This window comes from Staurois parvus, unplaced genomic scaffold (assembly GCF_062004578.1).
Source record: "Staurois parvus isolate SC_StPar_1 unplaced genomic scaffold, SC_StPar_1.0 ptg000354l, whole genome shotgun sequence".
Lineage (NCBI taxonomy): Eukaryota > Metazoa > Chordata > Amphibia > Anura > Ranidae > Staurois > Staurois parvus.
Genome location: NW_028318150.1, coordinates 193,980 through 206,849, shown reverse-complemented (window position 1 = coordinate 206,849; position 12,870 = coordinate 193,980). Strand labels below are relative to the sequence as shown.

At 43.3% G+C, this 12,870-nt stretch overlaps 1 protein-coding gene across 2 annotated transcripts in view; it reads right to left on the bottom strand.

Annotated features, from left to right (window-relative positions):
* Positions 1-12,870, bottom strand: part of CCDC112 (coiled-coil domain containing 112) — a 32,866-nt gene that overhangs the window by 10,410 nt on the left and 9,586 nt on the right. For both annotated transcript variants that reach the window (XM_089684719.1, XM_089684720.1), the window contains 3 exons: positions 12,514-12,603; positions 4,290-4,365; positions 2,682-3,066 (listed from right to left, as the gene is read on the bottom strand). In XM_089684719.1, the coding sequence (XP_089540845.1) occupies positions 2,682-3,066; positions 4,290-4,365; positions 12,514-12,603 (551 nt within the window). The remainder of the gene's footprint in view (positions 1-2,681; positions 3,067-4,289; positions 4,366-12,513; positions 12,604-12,870) is intronic.

Genomic DNA, 12,870 nt, shown 5'->3' with positions numbered 1-12,870 from the left:
CCCCCCACGGACACCAACGATGGGGCACTATTCCTCCCCCCACTGACACCAACGATGGGGCACTATTCCTCCCCCCACTGACACCAACGATGGGGCACTATTCCTCCCCCCACTGACACCAACGATGGGGCACTATTCCTCCCCCCACTGACACCAACGATGGGGCACTATTCCTCCCCCCACTGACACCAATGATGAGGCACTATTCCTCCCAATGACACCCACGATGGGGCACTATTCCTCCCACTGACACCCACAATGGGGCACTATTCCTCCCACTGGCACCCACGATGGGGCACTATTCCTCCCACTGACACCAATGATGGGGCACTATTCCTTCCACTGATGCCAATGATTGTACACTATTCCTCCCACTGACGCCAATGATGGGGCACTATTCCTCCCACTGACGCCAATGATGGGGCACTATTCCTCCCACTGACGCCAATGATGGGGCACTATTCCTCCCACTGACGCCAATGATCGGGCACTATTCCTCCCACTGACGCCAATGATCGTACACTATTCCTCCCACTGACGCCAATGATGGAGCACTATTCCTCCCACTGACGCCAATGATGGGGCACTATTCCTCCCACTGATACCAATGATGGGGCACTATTCCTCCCACTGATGCCAATGATGGGGCACTATTCCTCCCACTGATGCCAATGATGGGGCACTATTCCTCCCACTGATGCCAATGATGGGGCACTATTCCTCCCACTGATACCAATGATGGGGCACTATTCCTCCCACTGATACCAATGATGGGACACTATTCCTCCCACTGATACCAATGATGGGACACTATTCCTCCCACTGATACCAATGATGGGGCACTATTCCTCCCACTGACACCAATGATGGGGCACTATTCCTCCCACTGACACCAATGATGGGGCACTATTCCTCCCACTGATACCAATAATGGGGCATTATTCCTCCCACTGACACCAATGATGGGACACTATTCCTCCCACACTGACACCAATGATGGAGCACTATTCCTCCCACTGATACCAATGATGGGGCACTATTCCTCCCACTGATACCAATGATGGGGCACTTTTCCTCCCACTGATACCAATGATGGGACACTATTCCTCCCACTGACACCAATGATGGGACACTATTCCTCCCACTGACACCAATGATGGGACACTATTCCTCCCACTGACACCAGTGATGGGGCACTATTCCTCCCACTGATACCAACGATGGGACACTATTCATCCCACTGACATCAGTGATGGGGCACTAGTCCTCCCAATGCAAAATTACAGTTATGAAGTAGCAACGAAAATAATTTTATGGTTGGGGGTCACCACAACATGAGGAACTGTATTAAGGGGTCGCGGCATTAGAAAGGTTGAGAACCACTGCTTTAATAGGTCTTCATAACTAAAGCCAGACAAAATAATTACAAGACAAGACTGCTATATACTGCTGATGAGAAAGTATTTAGCAGTTTATATTTACTTTATTTTACATTTAAAGTAATTGCAGTTCCGTGTTCTGTGTCCTGTGGGAGACCAGATATAGTGAATGCAGGGTCCTGGGTTTAGTAATACTTTAAGGTAAATAAAACCATTTACCTGTAGCACCCTCCTAGTCAATTAGGGGGAGGTAGACTCCAATTACTGAGGAGGGCTGAGTAGCAGCCTGGGTGTGATAGCTACCAGGGGTAAAACTCTGGTTAGAGCTGAGAGGCTCTGCAGACCACCCCACTGGAATTTCCCCATGCTCTAGAACTTTGGAAAAAGGTCTAGAAGCAGTGGGTGGATCTGAGGAGTGCCTGATCTGCACTTTTGAGGGATCCTGGCCAATCCCCAACAGGAGACAAGGCAAGGGGCCAGGACAACTCTTAAAAGTGAGAGAGCCTGTTCAGCAGCAGGAGAGTTCGGGTTGTTGGAGATGAAGTGAGGTTGGAGAGAGGAGTCTGGCAGGGGGCCCGGATGGAGCAGGTCACCTACAGGCAGAGGAGCTTGGAAGAAGGAAACCGCAGACCTTCACGGCCCCCAGAGCGAGGACCACCTGTGTAGCAGGGAAGGCGTGGCCCAGCTAGAAGGCCTGGTAGCAGCCACCAGCCACACAGTAGAAGGACTAAGTGAGAAAACCTGCACCCTCTAGACAAGATAGGGGAAGGAGGCACTCTAGTGGGAAGCTGGATTAGCCTGCCACTCAGGACTGTTTCACTAAATCTGTGGCAGACACCGGATCCCCTGTTCAGGGATTCCTCCACACAGCTGGGTAAAGAAGAGGAGTTATCTGTTGTATGCGTTAGTACTACAGGAGACGCTGGCTAGCTCTCCAGAGGAGACTGTTTTGCTGTGGAGACTTGCAAATAGTTACAGGGAGTTGTCCTCAGTTTCCCCTTACCCTATCCAAGTTGAAATTCCCCTAATAAAATAGAAAAAAGAAAACAAACTCAAAGACTGGTTAATAACTCTTGGATTCAAGTCTGTGAAAAATACATGTTGCCTGGCTGTTCAGGACTATAGGGGAACCCAAATACTCAGCAACTCTTAAGGGGTTAGTGCTACATATATTTACAGCCACTTTAATCCTCAAATTCAGTTTATCCTAACACATAAACATGCTAAGCTAACACACACTGTACAAAGATATACAGCAACAGCATTTTATAACAAAAAAAAAAAAAATTAAATGTTTCTCACTTCCTTTTTCTTTTCTTCTAAAGAGAGAAGCTCCTGATACCAGGCCTCGTGTTGCTGAATGTCCTCCCATGTCCTGCTAGGTAAGTATGCCAGGGCCTCTTCCAAGTAACCCGGCTTGCCCTTGTGTTTGGTCCACACTTTCAGGAAGCTCTGATGGTCATAGTCATCCCATCCTCCCAGACGGCCTCCAGTCTGCTGCAGAAATTTTTCAAAAGCCACCACTTCTTCTGGGAGCCGGCTGGAGAGAATGCCATCAGGCAGGGCTATTCCGGAAGGAGCCTTAAAGGATCTTTCAGGTGGATTAATGGATGATGCCTCTATTTTTTTCTCCAGGGCCATGAGCTCAATGAAGGTTGTCTTTTCTTCCTTTAATAGGTCTTCATAACTAAAGCCAGACAAAATAATTACATTTTGCTTACGTAATCATTCTTACATCCACTTAGGTAGGTACACATACAAAGATACAATATATCTGAAATGTTTATCACTAGTAAATTGGTCTGTGAACCACCCATCAATGTAATCTTACCGGGCGTTTAAACTAAGAGCTTGTTCACACCAGCGTGCTGCAGTAATGTAGCATTGCACATGGCAGTGCTTTGGTGTGACATTCATTTTGAATGGTTTGCACAATGTTTGCTGTGAACTGCAAACAATGCAGCATGCACAGCATTTTGAGTGTGTTGAGTTGCTTTACAGCTCATTCATTTTTAATAGGAAGCCTAATACAGTGTGTCTCAATGCATGAAAACAAGTGAGTTTCAGTGCATTCTTGTGAATACCAGCCCCAAGGTAATATAAAAATTCTGATATAAAATCTCCCTCAGGACTTAGAAGGTCTGAACCTGTCCGTGTGGCACAAAGCTACCATGTGTTCAGGTTAGAAAAACAAAAATAAAGATGGTGGATATGCGGGGGAAAATATACACTTTAAGTACTATACTGTAACACAGAGAACGCGAAGCTGACTGGGAAAGGTTGTGATCTCCAACCATTATGTATAGCATACAAAATCACCAATCCAGAGCAAGCATGGCCATTGAAGTAGCGTGGTCACAAACCCAAAGCTTACACTGGAAACACTGTACATGTGGTCCGAGCCTGGTGTATGCCGGTCATTATCCTTTTATAACTATAAGATATCTATAATAACTATTTTAGAAATACAGTGGTGATGAGTTGATGTTTCAGCATAAAAATAGTTTCTCCTCCTTTTCAACATGCGTTACTTCTTCTTTTGTGTCACTAATAATAGATGAGGAGGCTTACTGTTTTCTATTACTGATGTGTAGTAATGCAGTACATACATTTGTAGTTACAAAATGTATTCACCGGAATACTGACAGCTGGTGCAACCACTGCAACGCACCAGAACACTCAGATGGTGTGTATTGTGGTGCGCTGACTTGGGGCATTGAGCTGCAAAATTAATGCCACCACAATGCACTGCACATGCAATGCATTGAAAAGTGTATTTTGCTGCCTGTCATCGCAACACACAGGTCTGTATAAAGCAATAAAAACCAAAAAAATAACCTTGTAGTACCTCAAACAAAAACAAAAAAACACAATCTGAATCCCTGTACAAGATGACTTGTAATAGCTTACATCATTAGTTGATCTTCTTTAAAGGCACTGATAGCATTTTCTACTTCTTCCATCATTTCTCTAAGTTTCTCTACAACTATAAAGGAAAAGCAACATAATAAGTCCCGTAGTTACATTACAAATATGTAGAGTATTAATATAATGTGAAACTCATACAAATGAGCGCAGAGAAGCCACTCCAGGTGGAAGCATGTGAACAGTTGATCATGAGCTCACCACTGCTGCCTTGTTAATCATTTGCATGATGAAGAGAACTGAAAAGAATAGGTGCTGTGGAAAATGCTCTCAGTCAAGCACCTTAATGAAGGTGCATCTTTATTAAGTGAGACAAAGTAGCAAATATAATAAATTGGGCCAGCCTGAAGTGAACAGTGTGACTCCAATGGATGGCCCGTCCACTCTGAAGGGAGCTGAGATCGGAGAATGCTCCTGACGGCTACGAATCACATGGTGTCAGCGTACTGGCATCCCGGGTGGCATCATCGCAGCAAGCGAAGGGTGGAAGGCAGTATCCAGCATCAGCTTCAGCTGGGAGCGTATGCAGGGTTACTAAGACGACATGTTTCACGCAGTTGCACTTTGTCAAGTCTCTGCTAACCCTGGCCGGCGGCCAACTACTTTCTATATTCATTGTTATGGCTACATTGACATATATGGTTTTCACTCCTGTAGCTGTTACTGTTAAAAGCTGTTATGGTGAAAATGTGAAAGTGTCCTACTATACAATTTATAGCTCCTGAATGCACCTTTTCCTTTGTTTTGATAAAAACTTTTCATGATTAAAAAAAGGGGTAGTAAAAAAGAAAAAAACTGCAGCTGCATCTAATGTCATAATGTGCTAGTATGCATCTGTCACATTATCTCAGACATACCTAAAAAAACGGACCCCTCCAGCGACGGGCTGTCACCACTAAAAGGGATTCTGGATTTGCAGGATCCAGTCATTTGGATGATCAAGTTGTGATGACATCGCGTGCACGGGAGTCATGGCTATGACACAGCTCTCTCAATGGATGGCAGAGCGCATTGCATCAGTGACGTCATTGGCTGCTACATATGTAAATATCTAAACGGTGCACATTCAGGAGATATTCACTGTACCTACAGGTAAATATTATAGGTACAAGATAAAAAACAGAGTTTACTACTACTTTTAAAGTGGATGTAAACGTAAATTTTCTCTTTCTTTCTTTAAAAAACAAATTGCACAGAGTGGCCCTGAACCACCTCCTCCTCCATTGATACAGGCAGCAGGACACAGCCCCACCTCCAGCTGCCTCATCATTGGCTTTGATTGATAGCAGTGGGAGACAATGGCTCCCAGTGCCCCAGCAAAGCCTGAGAGAACCAGAACTAAAGTGGAAACAAGAGCTGCAGATGTGCACAGCACTGGACTGAATGAGGTCTCAGGTAAGTAAAAGGGGGGGTGAGGGGGATACTAATACCTAAACATTTTTTACCTTAAGGTGTAACTAAAGGCAAAACTTTTTTCTTTTGTTTTGGATAGAGTGCAGAGGGATTACCGTTATCATTGAAAGTGAAAGTAAAAGAAAATCCCAAATTGTGGGTTTTCCCCAGAAATGTAATAGAGCGGAAATCCTCAAATGGGAACACTAGTTCTGGTGAGCTGGGGGTCCCCAAGGGATTCCCTTAATTTTCAGGAATTTCCACTCACTTCCTGTTTGACTATGGGACAGGAAGTGAAGGGAAATCTCCGCAATGGGACACAGAAGGCGAAAAAAAAATTTAACAGGGGTTATGACCCTCCCTTGCTCTATCCACAAATGAAAAAAAATAAAAAAAAATAGATTTGTCTTTAGCTCTATTTTAATGCAAGGAATGCATTAATGTACAAAATGGTTAGGCTTTATAACCACTTAAATTAGGTTGTAGGCTCTTTGGGATAACACTATCTGGTATACTAATCAGACCAAAGAAGGAGCAAATAAGAATTTACAAACACTTTATTTTTCAATAATTTTTATTGAAAGGTTTCAAAAAAATATTTTTTAACAGAAAGAAACATTTGGTTCAGTTTAAATTGTGTGCATATAATATGACTTTATTAGAATGTTACCCCACCTTTTGGCTGGGGTCGGAACTAGAGTTGCGGCAGAAGCATCAGAGGTATGCTTGGGGTGGACTGAACCGTGATGAGGTGTAGTAGGTAGTAAGGGGGATTAAACAGGGGGGAGAATAATGGGGGTGGGGGGGATAGGTTGTGTAAAGATGGGGGAGGTGTACCAGTCTGACGTGGATAGGTTGAACGATTGTTTGTACATTATCAGGGTTTTACGGAGCAGTTAGGATTTTGTAACCAGTTAGACCGTAAAGAATTAAACTTATGTTGGGTGGAGTTATTAGTGGCCAGTCTGTTTTCCATTTCGCATTGGAAGTTAAGATCTGAGATTAGAGTTTGAAAGGAAGGGGCTGTGGTGGTATTCCAGAGTCGGGTTATGTTTAGTTTAGCTGCAAAAAGGATGTGGACCATGATGGTACGGGAGGTATATGGGAATTTGTTAATCCCGATATGTAAGAGTGCAAGTGCCGGATTGGAGGTTATCATTATTTATTATTATTATATTATTATTATATTATTATTATATTATTATTATATTATTTATATTATTTATATACTATTAGTTGGAATACACTATTCCAAAAGGATTTAATAGATTTGCAAGACCAAAGTATGTAAAGAGTGGAGCCTACGTCCCTGCATTGTCTCCAACAGGAAGGGGAATGTTTTGGGTAGAAAATGGCAAGTCTGGCAGGGGTTAGGTACCATTGATGAAGTATTTTTAAGTAGGATTCCCAATATGAGCTGCAGTGAGAGGATTTGTAAGTGCAGATAAATGCGGTAGTCCATGAGTGGGTTGGGATGGTTTCCGCTAGGGTTTTTTTCCCAATTGGATAAAGAGGTAGATTTTAAGATAAATTGTAGGTCCGTTAAATATTTGTAGAAGGTAGAGATGCCTTTACTTGGGTAATGCGGTTTGGAGAAATAAGTGTAGGCCGTAGCCGGGATTATTATGATCTGGGGTATGTTGTACGTTTGGATGCAGTGGATGATTCATAGGTAGGTGAAATATTCCGCGGCAGGGAGGTTAAATTTGGTGTGAAGATACTGAAATGAGTGTATGCTGTTATTTTTGTAAAGATCTGCTATGTGATGTATGTTTTGTTTTTCCCACTGGGTTAAATCTAAGGAGGGCGTAATGGAGTGTAGTATGTTGAGTGGGGTATGGAGTTGTTTGGAGTCTGCGTAATCTGTGGATAAAAGATCTTTCCAAGCTTGAAGGGTGGCTTGGATACATGGGTGCTTTAAGTGATATGTCGTTTGTGAGAATATTGTGGTTAAGAGTAGATGTTGTGATTTAAGTGGAAGGAAGGGTGAGGTTTCCATTGTGGACCAGGATTTTTCTCTGGTTGGGTGCCACCAAAAATATATTTGGTCCAGGAGAGTGGCATTATAGTAAGATTTGAGGTGTGGAAGGCTAGCGCCTCCTTTGGAGGGTGGTCTGATTAAAAGACTGGTGGAACATCAAGGTTTTTTGGAATTCCATAAGAATCTGATAAATATCGATTGAAGTTTGGAGAAGAAAGTATTGGAGACTGGTATAGGGAGTGTGAGAAAGATATAAAGAATTTTCGGTAGGATGAGCATTTTTAATGTCGCTACTCTGCCTATTTTAGATAGTTCTCAGGTACAAAGGTTGGCAATTTCTTGGGGTATAGTTTCAAGCAATTTTTTTTGGTTTGAATTAAATAGTTGGTCTGTTGTGGCAGAGAGTTTGATTCCTAGATATGGGATGGTATTTTTTTCCCAGGTAAAGGGGAATTGTTTAGCAAGGGATAGTGGAGTTAAATATGGTGTGTGGAGGTTTAAAATTGAGGATTTGGGCTTGTTTAGTTTATAATAGTTGACTATTGTATATTGCTTGAGATGGGTACGTATTGTTTGGAGGGATTTGACTGGGTTGGTAATCATCAATATGATGTCGTCTGCGAATAGGCTAATTTTGTGCTCAGTGTTAAGGTGTCGTATGCCAGTGAACATTGGGTCGTCTTGAAGTTTAGATGCTAGGGGCTCAATGAGTAATGCGAATATGACAGGAGATAGAGGGCAGCCTTGTCTGGTGCCATTGGTAATATCAAAGGGATCGGATAGTGTTCCATCTGTTAATACTCTGGCTGAGGGGAGGGAGTATAGTGCCAAAATAGCTGTTAGCATCCAACCTGTGATGCCAAATTTTTGTAAAAATAGCCTGGTCATTTGCAAAAATAGCCAGTGTATGCGGTTGAATGCTTTTTCAGCATCTAACGATAAAAGCAATGAGGGTTGTTTGGTGTATTCTAAGTGATGGATGAGGGATATGAGTCTTCTAGTAGCACAAGGTGCTTGGCGGCCTGGTATGAATCCCACCTGGTCTGGGTGTATCAAAGTGGGAAGATAGTGGAGTAGTCTGCGTGCTATAATTTTTGCATAGAGCTTGACGTCTATGTTAAGTAGGGAAATTGGTCTATAATTTTGGACATACTGCGGATCTTTGCCAGGCTTTGGTATTGTGGTTATTGTTGATTGTAGCATGTCTTTGGGGAATGTGCCATTAGTGGCTGCGTGGTTAAAGAGTCTGGTCAGATATGGTGAAAGGTTAGGGGCAAATTGTTTGTAGTACTCATTTATATAGCCATGTTTTCCTGGAGACTTATTAAGGGGAAGTGTTTTAATGGTGGATTCTATTTCAGTGGAAGTGATCAGCATTGATATGTCTTCAAGTTGGGTTGAATAAATAAGAGAGTAAAATGTAGTTTTTGTTTTTTGAAGGTTGAGGTCATATTTGTAGAGCAAGAGGGTTCTAAGTTTGTTTCTGTCAGTGGCGAGTTGGGCGGATGTTGCGGAATTTGTTTTTTTTTTTGTTAATTCTTCTTTTGTTTTAATTGAGAGGAGAAGTTCCTCAATTTGTCGGTTTCTCTGTTTGGAGATACGGGAGTTTAATTGTATAAGGATACCTCTCATGTATGCCTTAAATGCAGACCATAATGTGGATATCGATATTTCGGGAGAGTCATATGTCAAAAAACATTGTGAGCATCTAATTTGAATTTTTTGTGGTCCGGATTCTTCAATAAAAGTGCATTAAGTCTCCAGATATGGGGGATTGTTGAGTGTTGATTGTGATCTAAAGAGATGGAGATTGGAGCGTGATCAGACCAGGTTATGGTAGCAATTTCGGAGGATGTGGCGTGTTGCAGAGTCCACTTGTCCGTGATGAAAAAGTCAATTCTGGAGTAGGAGAGTTGAGAGGAGGAATAGTAGGTGTAGTCTTTTTCCGTACTGTGATGGCAGCGCCATGTCGTAGAAGTCATTGTTATGTAGAAAGACGTTAAGAGATTGTTTGGAGGAGCGTTTGCTAGAAGAAGAGGCTAGTAATGGGTTGCCGATGATGTTGAAGTCTCTTCCTATAATTAGTCTGCCTTGTTTCTGAGCAGAAATTGTGGAATTGATTTTGTTGTAGAATTGCAATTGGTTGGTGTTCGGACCATAGATGTTGACCAGGATGTATAGAATTCCATTAATTTTGCATATCTGGATATGGTAGCGACCTTGTGGGTCTGCGACTTCTGAAAAGTAGTGGTATTGGAGAGAGTCTCTTATGGCCGTGATGACGCCATTTTTCTTTTTGGGGTTGGTTGCTATATAAATTGGAGAGAAATGGTGTATGTGGAAGTTGGGGATTTTGTTGGTGGCAAAGTGGGATTCTTGAAGGAATATGACATCAGCTTGCAAGAAACGAGCCTCTTTTTGTAGTAGAGATCTTTTGAACGGTGAGTTGATGCCACGTACATTTAAGTATGAGATTTTAATCATAGTTCTGGATGTAGGCGAGTTGTCCGGAGTAGCAGAGGTATTTCCTGGATCATGCAGAGTGATGGCATATAGTTTTGTCGTTTTGAAGAAGTTTCCGCAAAGAAGGGGTACCGTGCTGGATGCGGTCGCTGGTTTGATGTGGATGTTCCATCTTGTAGGTCGTTATTTAGAGCAAGGAGGGGTTGAGACGATCGACTGGTAGAGGTAGGAGGGTAAGGGGGTAAAAAAAACTTGTTGAAAATACAAGTGGTATGTGTAGCACTTATTGCTACTGTGTGACGGGGGAATTTGAGCATACATGACTCACGTAGCAAGTCATGTTGACGAGTAACTTGGGGTTCGATGATGGTCGTAATGGGGCTATCTGCCAGCCATTAATGGTTGATAGAGTCCCAGCTTGTTGGGTGGTTGTTGATGGTGATGATCTCAGGATCCTGACCACTCAGCTTCCATGCGCTGTATATGGTTGGAAGCGGGTTGGTGGGAGTCTGCTGGTAGGATATTCCAAGCTTTCAGGAGATCGATGCCTGCCTTAAGGGATTTAATCGTAAAGAGCCTTCCTTTTGTAATAGTACCAAGCTTCTTGCGGTTGAGAAGTGTGGCTTTAGATAGGTCTGCAAATAATTTTATATTCGCTTGGTCTGGTGGTAGTGATGCAGTGTTTCTCGTGGCTATCATAATTTTTTCTTTTACATGGTAGAAGTGGATGCGTGCCAGGATGTCCCTAGGTATTGCAGCCGATAGGAACGACGGTTTAGGTAACCTGTGTGCACGGTCTATAGCGAGTTCCATATCTGATAGGGAGGGGATGAGGTTTTTCATGTATGTTTGTAAGTATGGCACTATAGCATCCGAATTGATGGTTTCTGGGATTCCGCGGAATTTGAGGTTTTTCCGCCTTAAGCAGACTTCTAGATCTGCTAGTCTGAGGTTAATTTGTTCTATGTCGGTGCCCTGGTCGGTGTATGCATCTATTAGGTCGTTATGAGCGGCGAACATTTCTCCCATTTTATTTTCAATATGGCGGATATGGTTGTCTTGTTGTTGTACCACGGAGGAAATTTGGGATAGTGTCGTCATCAGGTCATCATGTAAAGTTTGTCGCAGTGAGAGAAGCATACTTTTCATAGACAGTTCAGTGATAGGTTGGTCTGAAGCAGGAAAATTTTCTATTAAGGATGGAGCAGATATAGTATAATTAAGTGCAGAATAGGAAGGCTGAGAGACAGGAGGATTCTCTGTGTCCAGCCTAGGTCTGGACTTAGCAGGGCTGCTTGTGGTGGGAGACAGGGGCGGAGAGGACTCACCAGGGTATCCAGGGTACAGGGATGCTTTAAAGCCTGGGGTCTGTGGTGTGCTCCGTTCCTGCTGTGTGGTCTCATGCTGTGAGGAGCTGGCGCCATCTTGGCTGCAGGGGCTGAGAGCTGGGAAAAAGCTTGTCAGCTTTCCCAGCGATCTGTGACGTCTGGGCATTTCCCTGGTGATCCAGAGGAGACCTGCGTCCCCTTATCAGTGCGGGTAGAGGTCTGTGAAGTCGCTGGGTCCGGTGAGTGCCGGGTTATGGCTGGCGGGGATACGGAGCTCTCTTCACAGAGCTGTCATCCCGGAGCCAGCCGTGCATGCACCCTCTTTACAAACACTTTAATTAGGTACAATGTATAATTAGCAGAACAAAATGTCAGATGGAGAAGTCAACGACACAGAAATGTCCTTATTTTAAAAAGGTCTACAATTAAAGCGGAGCTCCACCCAAAAAGGGAAGTTCCGCTTTAAGGACTCTTCCACTACTCCACGTTAAGGATTTGCACCTTTAGGAAGCGGGGGGCGGCGTTGGGGTTGGGAGGGAGAGTGGGTACCCGATTTTGACAGGTACCCACTCCCGCTTCCGCTCCGACCGCCTAAGTGATTGGAAGCAGAAGTTCTCCCCCCCCCCTCCCCCCCAGTCTTCTGTGACACGTGACAGGTCCCAGAAGACTGCGGGAAAATTCACAAAGCACAGCACTGCTCATGCATGTGCCGTGGACATCGGCACTGTGGACTGCCGGTGAACCTGGCTGTGGTGAGCATACCTCTGCCAGGAGGGACAGGTTAGTTTCTGTTTTTTAAAATTCAGCAGCTACAGTTTTTGTAGCTGCTATTTATTTTTTTTAACAGGAGACTGGAGCTCTGCTTTAAGTAAGTGCTCCTCATACCAGCCAAACAGATTTCTCCCTCAATTCCCTGGAAGTGACAGGGAAAAGCTGATTAGTTACAGGGAAACCAGTTCCTCTTTCAGTCACTTTCAGACATGAGAGCTAATCTGTATTTTTAAAATACTGTATAGTAAATTACATTAGTAAAGGATATACTTACACTCTGAAGTGGGCTTTACATCTTTTAACTGGAGTTGGAGTCGCTTTACATGGTTATGAATTTTTGAAATATGCTGTTCAGTTTTCATTTCTGTTAAGTAAAATAAAATAATCAAAGGGAAAGTGCCATAAAAGATTTATAATTTGTATGATAATTGCTATAAAATATCCACAAGGAGAAACCGTATTACAGGGTTTACCTTATTTTATTAGTACCATTTAAACAAATGATATCTGTATTTAGTGGGCTGCAACTGCAGACCTCCTTCTGAAAATGCTAGCTGCCTGGCTCAAGACTTATAATCACTGACACATAACAAGCATGAGGGAAGCAAATTCAGACTAAGGTCTAATGATA